General features: G+C 42.9%; 1 protein-coding gene across 1 annotated transcript in view; it reads left to right on the top strand.

Annotated features, from left to right (window-relative positions):
• LOC125039012 (serine-rich adhesin for platelets-like) overlaps window positions 1–15,000 on the top strand; it is a gene marked incomplete in the record, with an annotated part of 94,343 nt that overhangs the window by 63,802 nt on the left and 15,541 nt on the right. The window contains 7 exon segments of the mRNA XM_047632731.1: window positions 3,435–4,042; window positions 4,656–4,955; window positions 6,082–6,237; window positions 10,415–10,533; window positions 11,721–11,798; window positions 12,601–12,713; window positions 13,958–14,034. Coding sequence (XP_047488687.1) covers window positions 3,435–4,042; window positions 4,656–4,955; window positions 6,082–6,237; window positions 10,415–10,533; window positions 11,721–11,798; window positions 12,601–12,713; window positions 13,958–14,034 — 1,451 coding nt within the window.

Genomic DNA, 15,000 nt, shown 5'->3' with positions numbered 1-15,000 from the left:
GCTGTTATTATTAATAATATTGTTATTGATATTATTGTTGTTATTGTTATTATTGTTATTATTGTGATAATTAATATTATTATTATTACTATTATTATTATCACTATTATTAATGTCATTATTATCAGAGAGAGAGAGAGGGAGAGAGAGAGAGAGAGAGAGAGAGAGAGAGAGAGAGAGAGAGAGAGAGAGAGAGAGAGAGAGAGAGAGAGAGAGAGAGAGAGAGAAAGAGAGAGAGAGAAAAAAAGAGAAAGAGAAAGAGAAAGAAAGAGAGAGAGAGACAGGAGAGGAAGAAGAAGAGAAAAAGATTAAGAAATAAAGACAGAAAGAAGAGGAAGGGAGGAAGAGAGCGGAATGGAGTGAGCGACCGAGAGAGGAAGGGAAAGAGGGGAAGGTAGGGCATGACGTCACTTCCGGTCTGGGAGAGCAAAATGATCGTGAATCACGTGACATGCACACGGGGAAGGGGAGAGGGGGGGGATAGGTGACGGGGGAGGGGGAGAGGGAAAGGGGAAAAGGGGAAGAGGTGCGAAAGAGGAGGAGAAGGGGAAGAGGTGCGAAAGAGGAAGAGAAGAGAAAGAAGAGAAGGTGAAAAGAGGGTAAAAGAGGAGGAGATTGGGAAGAAGGGAGAGAAAGAGGAAGAGGAAGAGGAGAGAGAAGGGAGGGATGAGAGAAGGAGCGGAGAAGAAAGGGGGAGGGGAAGAGGAGGAAGGAAAGAAGAGGAAGAAAGTGAGGAGAGGGACGGGAAGGGAGAGAGGGAGGAGAAGAGGAGAGAGGGATTAGAAGAGGAGGAAAGGAAAGGGAGGAGAGAGAAGGAAATGAGGAGAGAGGGAGGAGAAGAGGAGAAGAGGAGAAGAGGAGAGAGAAGGAAAGGGAGGAGAGAGGGAGGAGAGAGGGAGGAGAAGAGGAGAAGAGGAGAAGAGGAGGAAAGGAGAGAGAAGGAAAGGGATGGGAAGGGGAAGGGAGGGGTCCAGTGGGAGGCCAGAGGGGGGGGGGCAGAGGGGGGGCTAACATAACAATGCGCGAGTGATCCCGATGTGTTGTTGTTGTTGCTCTTTTTCGTTTCTGTCGATTTTTGGTTATTGTCCCGATTTTTTTTTCTTTTTTTCTTTTTTTCTTTTTGCCTCTGCTTTTGAGGGGCGTTTGTGTGTTACTGTGCGTGTGGGCTCTGCCGCCGGAGGGTTTGTTTGTTTGTTTGTTTCTGCTTTGCTCTTGGCTCGTTCTGCTCTCGTTATGATCACACGCATTCGTGTATATATGTATATATGTGTGTATGTTGTATGCGTACATACATATATACATAAATACATACACAAATATATATATACATATATATATAAATGTGTATGCATGTATGTATGTGTGTGTGTGTAATTATGCGCACACACACACACACACACACACACACACACACACACACACACACACACACACACACACACACACACACACACACACACACACACACACACACACATATATCTATGTCTCTGTCTGTGTAAGTGTATATATGTATGTATATATGCATGTACATTACCTATACCCATCCTTATAAATGTGCACGTACATTTGCCCACGTGTGACTTTCCTCTCTCACCCCCCCCCCCTCTCCCCTTCCCCACAGTCCATCCAGTCCTTATCAGCTGTGACATAACCACACCAACTTGCTTCCGATATCGCGGTACAGGATAGCAACGTTACAGAGCGCGGGTTAGGAGGCATTACAGAGCACTTTTTAACACGGTTACCTGGCGTTACAGTCGCGGGCTTCATTGTTCACATATCGTGTGTTACCAAACGTTACCGGGTGTTGGGATAGGTTACTTGGGATGAAATATCTGTCGAAGGCGTTACAATGGATGTGTTATCGGTGAGTGAATAGTGGAAAGTGATAATAACAATTGTTCCAATCAAATTTAGGAACATTGTTACCAAAATGTGGGTCGAGTTATAAGTGATTGTTCTGGGAACACTGTCAGGTATTTTAAAGCCTTTTGTGATGCTAACGTAAACTATAACTAGAACTATATGTATATATATATATATATATATATATATATATGTATGTATATATATATGCACACATGCACATATATGTATGTTTATTCATATATATATTTATATATATAAGTACACACACACACACACACACACACACACACACACACACACACACACACACACACACACACACACACACACACACACACACACACACACACACATATACATATACATATAGATATACATATTCATATACATATACATATACATATCTATATATCTGTATAGCTATATATATACATATATATACATACACACATCATCATTATTGTTATTTCTTGTGATCAATATTGTTATTAGTATTATTATTATTATTATTATTATGATTATTATAATTATAATAATTACTACCACTACTACTAGCATTATTAATGTTATTGCTATTATTATTTTTATTATTATTATTATTATTATTATTATTATTGTTATTATTATTATCATTACTATTATTATTATAAAATTATAATAATGATGATGATGATAATAATGATAATAATAATAATAATAATAATAATAATAATAATAATAATAATAATAATTATTATTATTATTATTATTATTATTGTTGTTGTAGTAATAATGATAACCATTATTATAGTTGATATTGTTATGATTATCATTATTGTTATCAATATTATTGTTTTTATTGGCATCTTTATCATTGTTATTATCGTTATTGTTGTCATTGTTATTATTATCAACGCTCTGAGACGTAGGCCTTCAACATATCACTCCTCATTTACATACTGAAGATTGAATTAGAATATTCATTCTCTCTCTTCCACTGTGTTTCGTCTTGTGATAGATTCATGTAACGCATTTTATGTGAAGAAATTATGGGGATTAGATTTATTGTTTCTTTGCTAAATCGTTTTGCTGTTCATTTGTTGCTGCTATCAGTTTTGTTTTTATTACTGTTTTTATTATAAGTGCCATTGTTGTGATCAATCTATTTTATTTTGTTGTTATTAGTGATGATAACCGTATTCCTTGAAATTTCTGGGGGATTTTTTTTTTTTTTTTTCTGATGCTGTTGTTATCGATACTGTCCTCATTATTATCGATGTTGAGCTTATTATAGTGGTGTAAAGATACTAGTGGCCATATATGAGAAGACTGAATCTTTTCGAAAAGCAAGGAAAAGGGTAAACAGGTGAGGTAAGAAGGACTATAAAGGGCTTGTTGACTCAGCATTAGTGGAGCGATCTGCGTGTGAATCAGTAATAAAATGAATTCGCCGTGGACGTGGCATGTCATTCGTGTCATCCCGGTTAAAGGGGTTGATTAAAGTTATGAATTTGTCCTTCGTTAAGACTAAACGTTGTTCAATCAAAGGTTTGCTTTGACTAACGCCGCCCTTCTCCCGCCAGGCATTCCTCGCCTCAATCAACCAGCGCCAGAAGGACGACAGCAAGTCGCTGACGGACGAGAACGAGAACACAGCCGTCGTGGACAGCAACGACGAGGACGACGACGACCTCCCCGACGCGCACGACGGCCTCGCCCTCGTCGGCAAGAGCAAGAGCAAGAGCAAGCGGAAGAAGGAGCGGGAGGCCGAGCACAAGGACCCCGGCAACCCCTCCGACGCGGGAGGAGGCGGCGGCGGCGAGGACAACCTCGACACGCTCCTCCAGAACCAGCAGAACCTGGAGAGGAACCACAAGAACCACAAGGATGAGGAGAGGAACCACAGCGACGCCAAGAAAGCTCTGGAGAACCACAGCGGGCTCGTGGCCAACGGCCGAGTGAAGACCGGGAAGTTCCGCCTGGGCTGCGACGACTCGGACGACGACAAGGACGACATTATGCCCGGCGAGGACAAGATCGACGACGACAACGACGACCCCGGCGTGGTGAACCCGACCTTCTTCAACGACGACGAGGACGACGAGGGCGGCAGAGGAGACGCCACCTCTAGCGTCTCCACCAGGTCGTCGCCAGAGCCCAGCCCCCTGCACTCGCCGCGGCTCAGCTTCAGGTGCGTCGCTCGCCTCCGCGCGAGGTCGGGGGGGCGGGGGGGGGGGGAATTGATGGGTTTGCAGATGATTTTGTAGATAAATGCAGGCGGGATTTGCCCTGACCTTCACTCTCCTTCAGATCAGAGGGATTCAAACTGGGAAGACAAGTTTGGATATGAATTATGTACATTTTGTTCTAGACAGATGTGGACGTACGTAGATCCTGTCCAGTCACACGCCCCCCCCCCAAAAAAAAAAAAAAAAAAATGTAACTCCCATTTTATATAATAGGTCCCCTTCTTGAAATTAACCCGTAAATTCCCTATGGCTATCCCAGCGGACCCCCCCCCCTCCACACACACACACTCCTTCTTAGGATGAGCCTCCAGCCACCTCCTCCACTGTAGGAAGAGTTCCTTAAATTTCCCCGGGATGAGTCCCTCCCCAGCTGACGTCCCCTTCCCTCCCCAGGATGAGTCCCTCCCCAGCTGACGTCCCCTTCCCTCCCCAGGATGAGTCCCTCCCCAGGATGAGTCCCTCCCCAGCTGACGTCCCCCTCCCTCCCCAGGATGAGTCCCCAGCCCCTTCCCTCCCCCGGCTACGCCCCCCACTGACATGCCCTTCCCCCTCCAGGATGAGCCCGCAGCCGTCCCCGCGGCACTCGCCCGTGAGCCACCGCTCGGGCAACCTGAGCCAGCGCAGCTCGGTGTCCTCGGTGCGCAAGGGCATCCTCAAGAAGAGCCCGTCCTCGACCACCATCAACATGGAGATGGTCAACCTCGGCCTCCAGCAGAACGCGGCGGCCAACGCGGCGGCGGCGGCGGCGGCGACGGGGGCCAACGCGGCCGCGGCGCTCAACGGGTACCACCGGACGCGCTTCTCGGACCCCTACGACGACTCCTACGTGCCCATGGACACGCACCGCTTCGTCAGGTAGGTGGAGGGGAGGATGGGGAGAGGAGGGAGGGAGGGAGGGAGGGAGGGAGGGAGGGAGGGAGGGAGGGAGGGAGGGAGGGAGGGAGGGAGGGAGGGAGGGAGGGAGGGAGGAGGGAGGAGGGAGGAGGGAGGGAGGGAGGGGGGAGGGAAGAAAAGGCGAAGGGGTGCTGAAGGAGGAGGAGGAGGAAGAGAATGTCGGACGATAAGAGAGAGAGAGAGAGAGAGAGAGAGAGAGAGAGAGAGAGAGAGAGAGAGAGAGAGAGAGAGAGAGAGAGAGAGAGAGAGAGAGAGAGAGATAAATTACTTACTGATTCACTTAACTGCAGTCCGTACACCCGAAACAGAACAAGCAGACTAATTTTTTTGTAGTTGGGCCATAGTGAAAAGTGCAATAGACTTAAAGTAGCCAAATGTAGCCAAATACTGTAGCCAATTTTGGAACAATATGAGTAAAAGTAGCCAAAACCGCCATTATGGAGGAGTTTATCAATTTCAATAGATCGCTTTGTTTTAGCATTGTAGTTATTTTTTTTTCTGTTGTATTTTCTGCAATAGTTTTTGTATTATGTATTTTTTCCTTGATATTTGGACCTACAGCTGTATTGTTCTTTTCTATGCATTGTAGAGTATTTATTTCACTGTATCCAATACATTTCTCTCACAGTATGTTAATTAATTTATTTCACAAACCCTTTCCTCCCCCTCCTCCCCCCCCTTTTTTTTTCTTCCTTGTCATTTGCTTCTTTATTTCACTTCTTCCTTATTCCTCCTTTCGGATGACGTCATTCTTCTGTTTTTTTCTTCTGCCACTTCTATCCTTTATTTTTTCTTATCATTTTTCTTTATTTCCGCTCTTTTGCCCGTCCTTCCCCCTTTCCTTCCCCCCCTCCCTCCCTTAACTCCCTCCAACCCCCCTCTAATGTAACTCCCTCCCCCCCTTCCATCATTTACTCCACCCCTCCACCCCCCAACCTTCTCCCCTTCTCCCCTACCCCTTACCCCCCACCACTCTCCCTCCTCACCCCTCCCCTTCCCCCCTCGCCCCTCCCCTTCCCTCCAACACCCCCCACCCCCCGATCCCTGTCAACCCCCTACCCCTACCACCTCCCCCCCAACCCAATAGCTCTCCCGACGGGCCGATCGGGATGACCCAAAAGTCCCTCGGAGGTCATCGGGTCAAGTTCATCCTGGAGACCGGCAAACCTGATCACGTGACCGGGTCTTACGACGACATCCGGATAGAGAAGATGGAGAGAGAGAGACTGGAGAGAATAGAGAGGTAAGAGAGAGAGAGAGAGAAAGAGAAGGAGAGGATAGAGAGAGAGGAAGGGAAGGAGAGAGAGAAAGATAATAGAGAGAGAGGGAGGGAAGGAGAGAGAGAAAGATAATATAGAGAGAGGGAGGGAAGGAGAGAGAGATAGATAAAAGAGAGAGAGGGAGGGAAGGAGAGAGAGAAAGATAATAGAGAGAGAGGGAGGGAAGGAGAGAGAGAGAGAAAGATAATGGAGAGAGAGGGAGGGAAGGAGAGAGAGAAAGATAGAGAGAGAGGGAGGGAAGGAGAGAGAGAAAGATAATAAGAAGAGAGGGAGGGAAGGAGAGAGTGAAATATAATATAGAGAGAGGGAGGGAAAGAGAGAGAAAAGATAAAGAGAGGGAAGGAGAGAGAAAAGAGAGAGAGAGGGGGGAAGGAGAAAGAAAAGAGAGAGAAAGAGAGATGAAAGGAGAAAGAAAAGAGAGAGCGAGAGAGAGAGAAAAGAGAGGGAGAGAGAGAGAAAGGAGAGGGAGAGAGAAAAAAAAGAGAGGGAGTGAGAGAGAAAAGAGAGGGAGAGAGAGAGAAAAAAAAGAGAGGGAGAGAGAGAGAGAAAAGAGAGGGAGAGAGAGAGAAAAAAGAGAGGGAGAGAGAGAGAAAAGAGAGGGAGAGAGAGAGAAAGGAGAGGGAGAGAGAGAGAGAAAAGAGAGGGAGAGAGAGAGAGAAAAGAGAGGGAGAGAGAGAGACAAGAGAGGGAGAGAGGGAGAGAAAAGAGAGGGAGAGAGAGAGAGAAAAGAGAGGGAGAGAGAGAGAGAAAAGAGGGAGAGAGAGAGAAAAAGAGAGGGAGAGAGAGAGAAAAGAGAGGGAGAGAAAGCGGATAGAGAAAGAAGAAGGGACGAAGAGAGAGAGAGAGAGAGAGAGAGAGAGAGAGAGAGAGAGAGAGAGAGAGAGAGAGAGAGAGAGAGAGAGAGAGAGAGAGAGAGAGAGAGAGAGAGAGAGACAGAGAGAGAGAGAGAGATATGACAGAGAGAGAGAGAGAGGATAGAGAGAGAGGGAGGGGAGGAGAGAAAAGAGAAGAGCAGAGAAGAGAAGAGAAGAGAAGAGAAGAGAAGAGAAGAGAAGAGAAGAGAAGAGAAGAGAAGAGAAGAGAAGAGAAGAGAAGATAAGAGATTGGGAGAGAGAGAGATAGAGGGAGAGAAAGAGAGGAAGGGAGAGAGAAAGAGAGATAGAGATAGATAGGGATAAATAGAGGTAGATATAGATAGAGAGATAAAGATAGAGAGGAGGAGAGAGAGAGAGAGAAAGATAGATATCTAGCTAGCTAGCTAGCTAGCTAGCTAGCTAGATATATATAGATAGATAGATAGATAGATAGATAGAGAGATAGAGAGATAGAGAGATAGAGAGATAGAGAGATAGAGAGATACAGAGATACAGAGAGAGAGAGGTAGAGAAAGAGTAAGAGAGCCAGGATGAGAGAAAGAGAAAACGAGAAATCATACCACAAAGTCTGGTTAAATATGACAAAAAAAAAATGCTCATCCCAGCAGAACTAACTCCGCATGACATCTACCGGTGAAGGTCGCATTGATTTTATTTTATTTTTAGTAATAATAATAATAAAAAAAAAAAAAAAAAAAAATATATATATATATATATATATATATATTTATATATATATACTTTCTGTTTTTGTTATCTTGTCGAATCTTTGCTTTTGATTTCTTAGTTAGTTGGAAGATTATGATAGAAATGATGATAATGATAGTGATGGTAATGATAATGATAATGATGATAATAATAATAATGATACTTAGAATGATGGTGATATAAATAGTAGTAAAGATAATAATAATGATGAAAATAATAATGATTTTATTAATATTAATATTAATATCAATAATAATAAAATTATTATTATCATTATTATTATTATTATTATTATTATTATTATTATTATTATTATTATTATTATTAATTATCATCATTATTACAATTATTTTTTTATTATTTTTAATTATCATCATTATTACAATTTTTTTTTTTTATTATTATTATCGGTATTGTTTTATCATTACGAATTAAAATACGATTTATATAACTACTCTTTTCGTCGTGAAAGTCATTTCGTTTTTTTTTTTTTGAAATACCCGAAAATAAAAGAAAAAACTAAATGAATTATTACTATTACTATTACTATTACTATTACTATTATTATTATTATTATTATTATTATTATTATTATTATTATCATTATCATTATTATTATCATTATTCCCAAAATTATCACATTTTCCCTTAGTTACACGCATTTTCTCGCAGTTTCACGTATTTTGTCGTTGCTTCTCGCACTCTCTCGTAGTTCCACCCATTTTCTCGTAGTTCCACGCAGTTTCTCGTAATTTCACGCAGTTTCTCGCGGTATCACGTGGTTTCTCGTAGGTTCGGCCATTTCCTCGTTGATTTTTCATTTATATTTTAAAAGTTTAAAGCTTGTGTTCTTAATAATTAAATAAATAAAAAGTTTGTTGATATTCATATAAGTTAATAATTGCTAAGTAAAGAACAAATGTAATAAATACATATAGACAAACAGGCAGACAGGGAGACAGACAGATAGATAGATAGATAGATAGATAGATAGATAAATAGTTATTAGATAGACAGACAAATAGATATAGATAGATAGAGAGACTGATAGATCCAGATACAAGTAAATTTAGAATAAAAAATATATACCTAATGATTATAAACTTTTTTTTCCCGCTTCTTACCTTATAGTTTTTTTGAATGAAGTAATTATTTCAGTATAAATATTTAATTTTCTAGTTATTGAAAGTAAAATTCTAGGAAAAAAATCTTAAGAAGTGACCATCATCATCACCATCACCATCATCATCATCATCATCATCATCATCACCATCACCATCATCATCATCACCATCATCACCATCATCATCACCATCATCATCATCATCACCATCATCACCATCATCACCACCACCATCATCATCATCACCACCATCACCACCATCACCATCATCATCACCACCACCATCATCATCATCATCATCACCATCATCATCACCATCATCATCATCACCATCATCATCACCATCAACATCACCATCATCATCATCACCACCACCATCATCATCATCACCATCACCATCATCATCACCATCATCCTCATCACCATCATCATCACCATCACTACCATCACCACCACCACCATCATCACCATCATCATCACCATCATCCTCATCACCACCATCATCATCATCATCATCACCATCATCATCACCATCATCCTCATCACCATCATCATCATCACCACCACCATCACCATCACCATCATCATCATCATCATCATCATCACCACCACCACCACTATCATCATCATCATCATCATCATAATATAAACTGCATCATAATTACCACCATCCTTAACTGCCTCACTCACCATCCTCATAACCAGTATCACCTTCACTACCATCACCATCCTCATATTCTCATCTCCATCACAACCCTCCTTACCATTGCCATCATCACCACCACTACCACCATCACCACTATCATTATCACCACCACCACCATCACCACTCTATCATCACCATCACTACCACCATCACCACTACTATCATTATCATCACCATCACTACCATCACCACGACCACTCCGCATGACCCCTACCCCTCACCATCACCACCACCATCCCTCCTCCCCTCCCCTCACCACCCCTCCTCACCATCCCCCACCACCATCACCCCCCTCACCCCTCACCACCATCCCTCACCACCATCCATCACCCCCCCCCACCACCACCATCCCTCACCCCTCCCCCCTCACCACCACCCCTCACCACCACCCCTCACCACCATCCATCACCCCCCCCACCACCACCATCCCTCACCCCTCCCCCCTCACCACCACCCCTCACCACCACCCCTCACCACCATCCCTCACCACCATCCATCACCCCCCCCCCACCACCACCATCCCTCACCCCTCCCCCCCTCACCACCACCCCTCACCACCACCCCTCACCACCATCCCTCACCACCATCCATCACCCCCCCCTCACCACCACCATCCCTCACCCCTCCCCCCTCACCACCATCCCTCACCACCCCTCACCACCCCTCCCCCCCTCCCCCCCCTCCCCCCCCTCACCACCACCCCTCACCACCCTCCTTCCCCCCCGCAGAGGGAAGAACCTGGAGGTGACACACAACGAGGGCGAGAAGGGCGGACGGAAGTGCCTGCTGTTCTGCGCCGCCATCTTGGTCCTCACCGGCTCCGTCATCGCCGCGGGGATGTATAGTTGTGAGTAGATGGCGGTGGATGGTTTGGTTTGGTTTTGGTTTTGGTTTTGGTTTTTGTTGTGGTTGTGGTTGTTGTGGTTGTTTTTGTTTGGGTTTGGTTTTGGTTGGGGGTTGGGTTTGGGTTGGGGTTTGGTTTTGTTATTGTTGAGTTTTTTTTATTATTGTTTGTTTGTTTGTTTGTTGTTATTGTTTATATGTCTAATTGTTATTATTTTATTTTATTTATTTTTTCTTTTTATTTTTTTTTTTTTGGGGGGGGGGGGGGGTTCTGTTGTCGATTGCATTGTTATCATAATTAATTTTTCTCTGTTTTCACTTGCGACAACTTGAGTTATCTTAATTAATCTTCTCCAACACTTTAATTAGTCTCCTCCGGTTTCTCCAACACCTTAATTAATCTCCTCCAACACCTTATAGAATCTCCTCCAACACCTTAATGAATCACCTCCAACACTTTAATTAACCTCCATCTCCAACACCTTAATTAATCTCCATCTTCTCCAACATCCTAATTCATTTCTATCTCCATCACCTTAATTAATCCCCTCTATTTTCTTCCCCCAAACCCTAATTAATCTCCATCTCCCCCAACACCCGAATTAATCTCCTCCTCCCCAAAACCCTAATTAATCTCCGTCTTCTCCTCCCCCAACACCAGAATTAATCTCCTCCTCCCCCAACACCCGAATTAATCTCCGTCTCCTCCTCCAACACCCTAATTAATCTCCGTCTCCTCCTCCAACACCCTAATTAATCTCCGTCTCCTCCCCCAACACCCGAATTAATCTCCTCCTCCTCCAACACCAGAATTAATCTCCTCCTCCCCCAACACCAGAATTAATCTCCTCCTCCTCCAACACCAGAATTAATCTCCGTCTCCTCCTCCAACACCAGAATTAATCTCCGTCTCCTCCTCCAACACCAGAATTAATCTCCTCCTCCCCCAACACCAGAATTAATCTCCTCCTCCTCCAACACCAGAATTAATCTCCGTCTCCTCCTCCAACACCAGAATTAATCTCCTCCTCCCCCAACACCAGAATTAATCTCCTCCTCCTCCAACACCAGAATTAATCTCCGTCTCCTCCTCCAACACCAGAATTAATCTCCGTCTCCCCCAAACCCTAATTAATCTCCATCTCCTCCTCCAACACCCGAATTAATCTCCGTCTCCTCCTCCTCCAACAGCCCAGGGCGGGGCCAAAGGCGGAGTGCCCGCCGTGCCCGGCCCGAGCAGCCAGAAGTCACCGCCCGAACCACCGCTATGTGAGGGATTTACTTGTTTTGTTTTTTGTTTCTCTTGTTGCTTAGTTCGGTCTCTATGTGAGGGATTTACTTGTTTTGTTTTTTGTTTTTCTTGTTGCTTAGTTCGGTCTCTGTGTGAGGAATTTACTTGTTTTGTTTTTTGTTTTTGTTGTTGCTTAGTTCGGTCTTTTGGTGAATAGACAGGTAGATAGATAGATAGATAGGGAGATAGATAGATAGATAGATAGATGGATAGATAGATCGATAGATAGATGGATGGATAGATAGATAGATAGATAGATATATATATATATATAGATAGATAGATAGATAGGTAGGTAGAATGATTGAGAGAGAGAGAAAAGGAAAGACAAGATGGATAGATATATAAGTAGGCGTAAGTAAACAGATAGATATAAATAAAAAGATTGATGAATAGATATAGATAAAGATGGATAGATATATAAGTAGGTGTAAGTAAACAGATAGATATAAATAAAAAGATTGATGAATAGATATAGATAAAGATAGATAGATAGATAGAAAAAAAATAAACATAGGTAAATAAATTTAAATAAACAGATAAATAAATAGATATAAACAGATAGATAGATAGATATAGATAAAAACATAGATAAATAAATATGAATAAACTAAGATAGACAGATATAAATAGACAGACAAATGAAATAGATAAAGACAAGATAGATATAAACGCTGACACACATCCACAATTTTCACCAGATCAACTCATGAAAACAATTTCCTTTTTTTTTTCTTTTTTTCTTTTTTTGTAATTCTTCTTCTCCTTCTTCCATTTCAGTTCTGAATGCCATAGAATCCAAGTTTAAAATCAGCAACATGAATTACTCGACGGAATTAGCAGATTCGCATTCGGATCCCTATCGAACGTTCACGCAGACCCTCGAACAGGAGGTAATGTTGTAGTCATGCTGTGTGTGTGTGTGTGTGTGTGTGTGTGTGTGTGTGTGTTTGTGTGTGTGATTGTGTGTGTGTGTTGTGTGTGTGTGTGTTGGTAGTGTGTGTTGATTGTGTTGTGTGTGATTGTTTGTGTGTGTGTGTGTGATTGTGTGTGTGTGTGGTTGTGTGTGTGTGTGTGTGTGTGTGTGTGATTGTGTGTGTGTGTGGTTGTGTGTGTGATTATTTTTGTGTGTGTGTGTGATTGTGTGTGTGTGTGGTTGTGTGTGTGATTGTGTGTGTGATTGTGTGTGTGTGTTTGTGTGTGTGATTGTTTGTGTGTGTGTGTGATTGTGTGTGTTGTGGTTGTGTGTGTGATTGTGTGTGTGATTGTGTCTGTGTGTTTGTGTGTGTGATTGTTTGTGTGTGGTGTGATTGTGTGTGTGTGTGTGGTTGTGTGTGTGATTGTGTGTGTGTGTTTGTGTGTGTGTAGTGTGTGTGATTGTGTGTGTGATTTGTGTGTGTGTGGTTGTGTGTGTGATTGTGTGTGTGTGTTTGTGTGTGTGATTGTTTGTGTGTGTGTGTGTGATTGTGTGTGTGTGTTTGTGTGTGTGATTGTTTGTGTGTGTGTGTGTGGTTGTGTGTGATTGTGTGTGTGATTGTGTGTGTGTGTTTGTGTGTGCGATTGTTTGTGTGTGTGTGTGATTGTGTGTGTGTGTGGTTGTGTGTGTGATTGTGTGTGTGATTGTGTGTGTGTGTGTGTGTGTGTGTGTTCGTGTGTGTGTGTGTGTGTGTGTGTGTGTGTGTGTGTGTTTGTGTGTGTGCGTGTGTGTGTGTGCGTCTGTACTGGTTGTAGTGTTCAGGATAATATTCATAATATTTACATGTTCGGGATATAGAATTCCATGTTGCTTGTTGAAAATATGTCCCTTTTTATGTGTTTATGAAAATATCCACATATGTGATGATGCAATACAAGATGCTGTGATGGTAGGTGATAATCTGCATTTTAACTTTCCGGCAGGATATTGCGGTGTAGGATATTGTAATAGACAATTGGTCAAAATGATGAGATTAATTGATAATATACACTTTTCCTTTCAGCTAATATGATGCAGTACAGTAAACCGTCTTCATAGACAGTCTTCAGTATAGGCCTATACAAATCCGTAATAATGATCATAACTAATCATTTATCCACAAGAATACGAAATGATTATGAGATTAACTGATTAATTTTTTTTTTTCTTTTTTACTTTCAGCTTAAAACTATTCTGTTAACGGATGACATCAGTTTCAACGGGAAGGCGAACATGATGCTGAAAGTCATAAAACTGGAGTAAGTTTGTTTTTCTTTTTTATTTTCCTTGTCGTGGGAGGGAGTAGGGGGGGAGGGAGGGAGGGAGTGGGGGGAGGGAGGGAGGGATTGGGGGAGGGAGGGTGGGTGGGTGGGTGGGTGGGTGGGTGGGTTTGGAGGAGGGAGGGAGGGAGGGGAGGAAAAGCAGGAAGAAGGAGGGGAAGAGGAGAAAATGGGAATAGGGAGGGGAGAGGGTAAGGGTGAGGGAGGGGGGAGGGGAGAGGGTAAGGGTGAGGGAGGGGGGAGGGGAGAGGGTAAGGGTGAGGGAGGGGGAAAGGGAGAAGGGGAAGGGGAAGGGGAAGGGGAAGGGGAAAGGGAAGGGGAAGGGGAGGGAGGAAAGGGAAGGGAGAGGGAGAAGTGGAGGGGGAAGGAAGTAGTAAAGAAAGAGAGAAAGAAAGAAAGAGAGAAAGAGAGAAAGAGAGGACGAGGGGAAGAGGGGAAGAAAGATAGAGAAAGATAGATAGAGAAAGATAGATAGAGAAAGATAGATAGAGAAAGATAGATAGAGAAAGATAGATAGAGAAAGATAGATAGAAAGAGATAGATAGAGAGAGATAGATAGAGAGAGATAGATAGAGAGAGATAGATAGAGAGAGATAGATAGAGAGAGATAGATAGAGAGAGAGAGATAGAGAAAGATAGATAGAGAAAGATAGATAGAGAAAGATAGATAGAGAAAGATAGATAGAGAAAGATGGAGAAAGATAGATAGAGAAAGATAGATAGATAGAGAGAGAGAGAGAGAGAGAGAGAGAGAGAGAGAGAGAGAGAGAGAGAGAGAGAGAGAGAGAGAGAGAGAGAGAGAGAGAGAGAGAGAGAATGTATCAGAAACGAATACAAGGAAAGAGGAAAGGGGAGAAAGAGTAAGAAAAAAAAATATGAAAAGAGCGAGAGCAAAAGAAAAGAACGAGAGAGACTGAAAGGAGGAGAGAAAATAATCCGTGAGAA

The sequence above is a fragment of the Penaeus chinensis genome, chromosome 26 (assembly GCF_019202785.1).
Source record: "Penaeus chinensis breed Huanghai No. 1 chromosome 26, ASM1920278v2, whole genome shotgun sequence".
Lineage (NCBI taxonomy): Eukaryota > Metazoa > Arthropoda > Malacostraca > Decapoda > Penaeidae > Penaeus > Penaeus chinensis.
The sequence above is the reverse complement of the archived record's forward strand: the minus strand, read 5'-3'. Positions and strand labels throughout refer to the sequence as shown.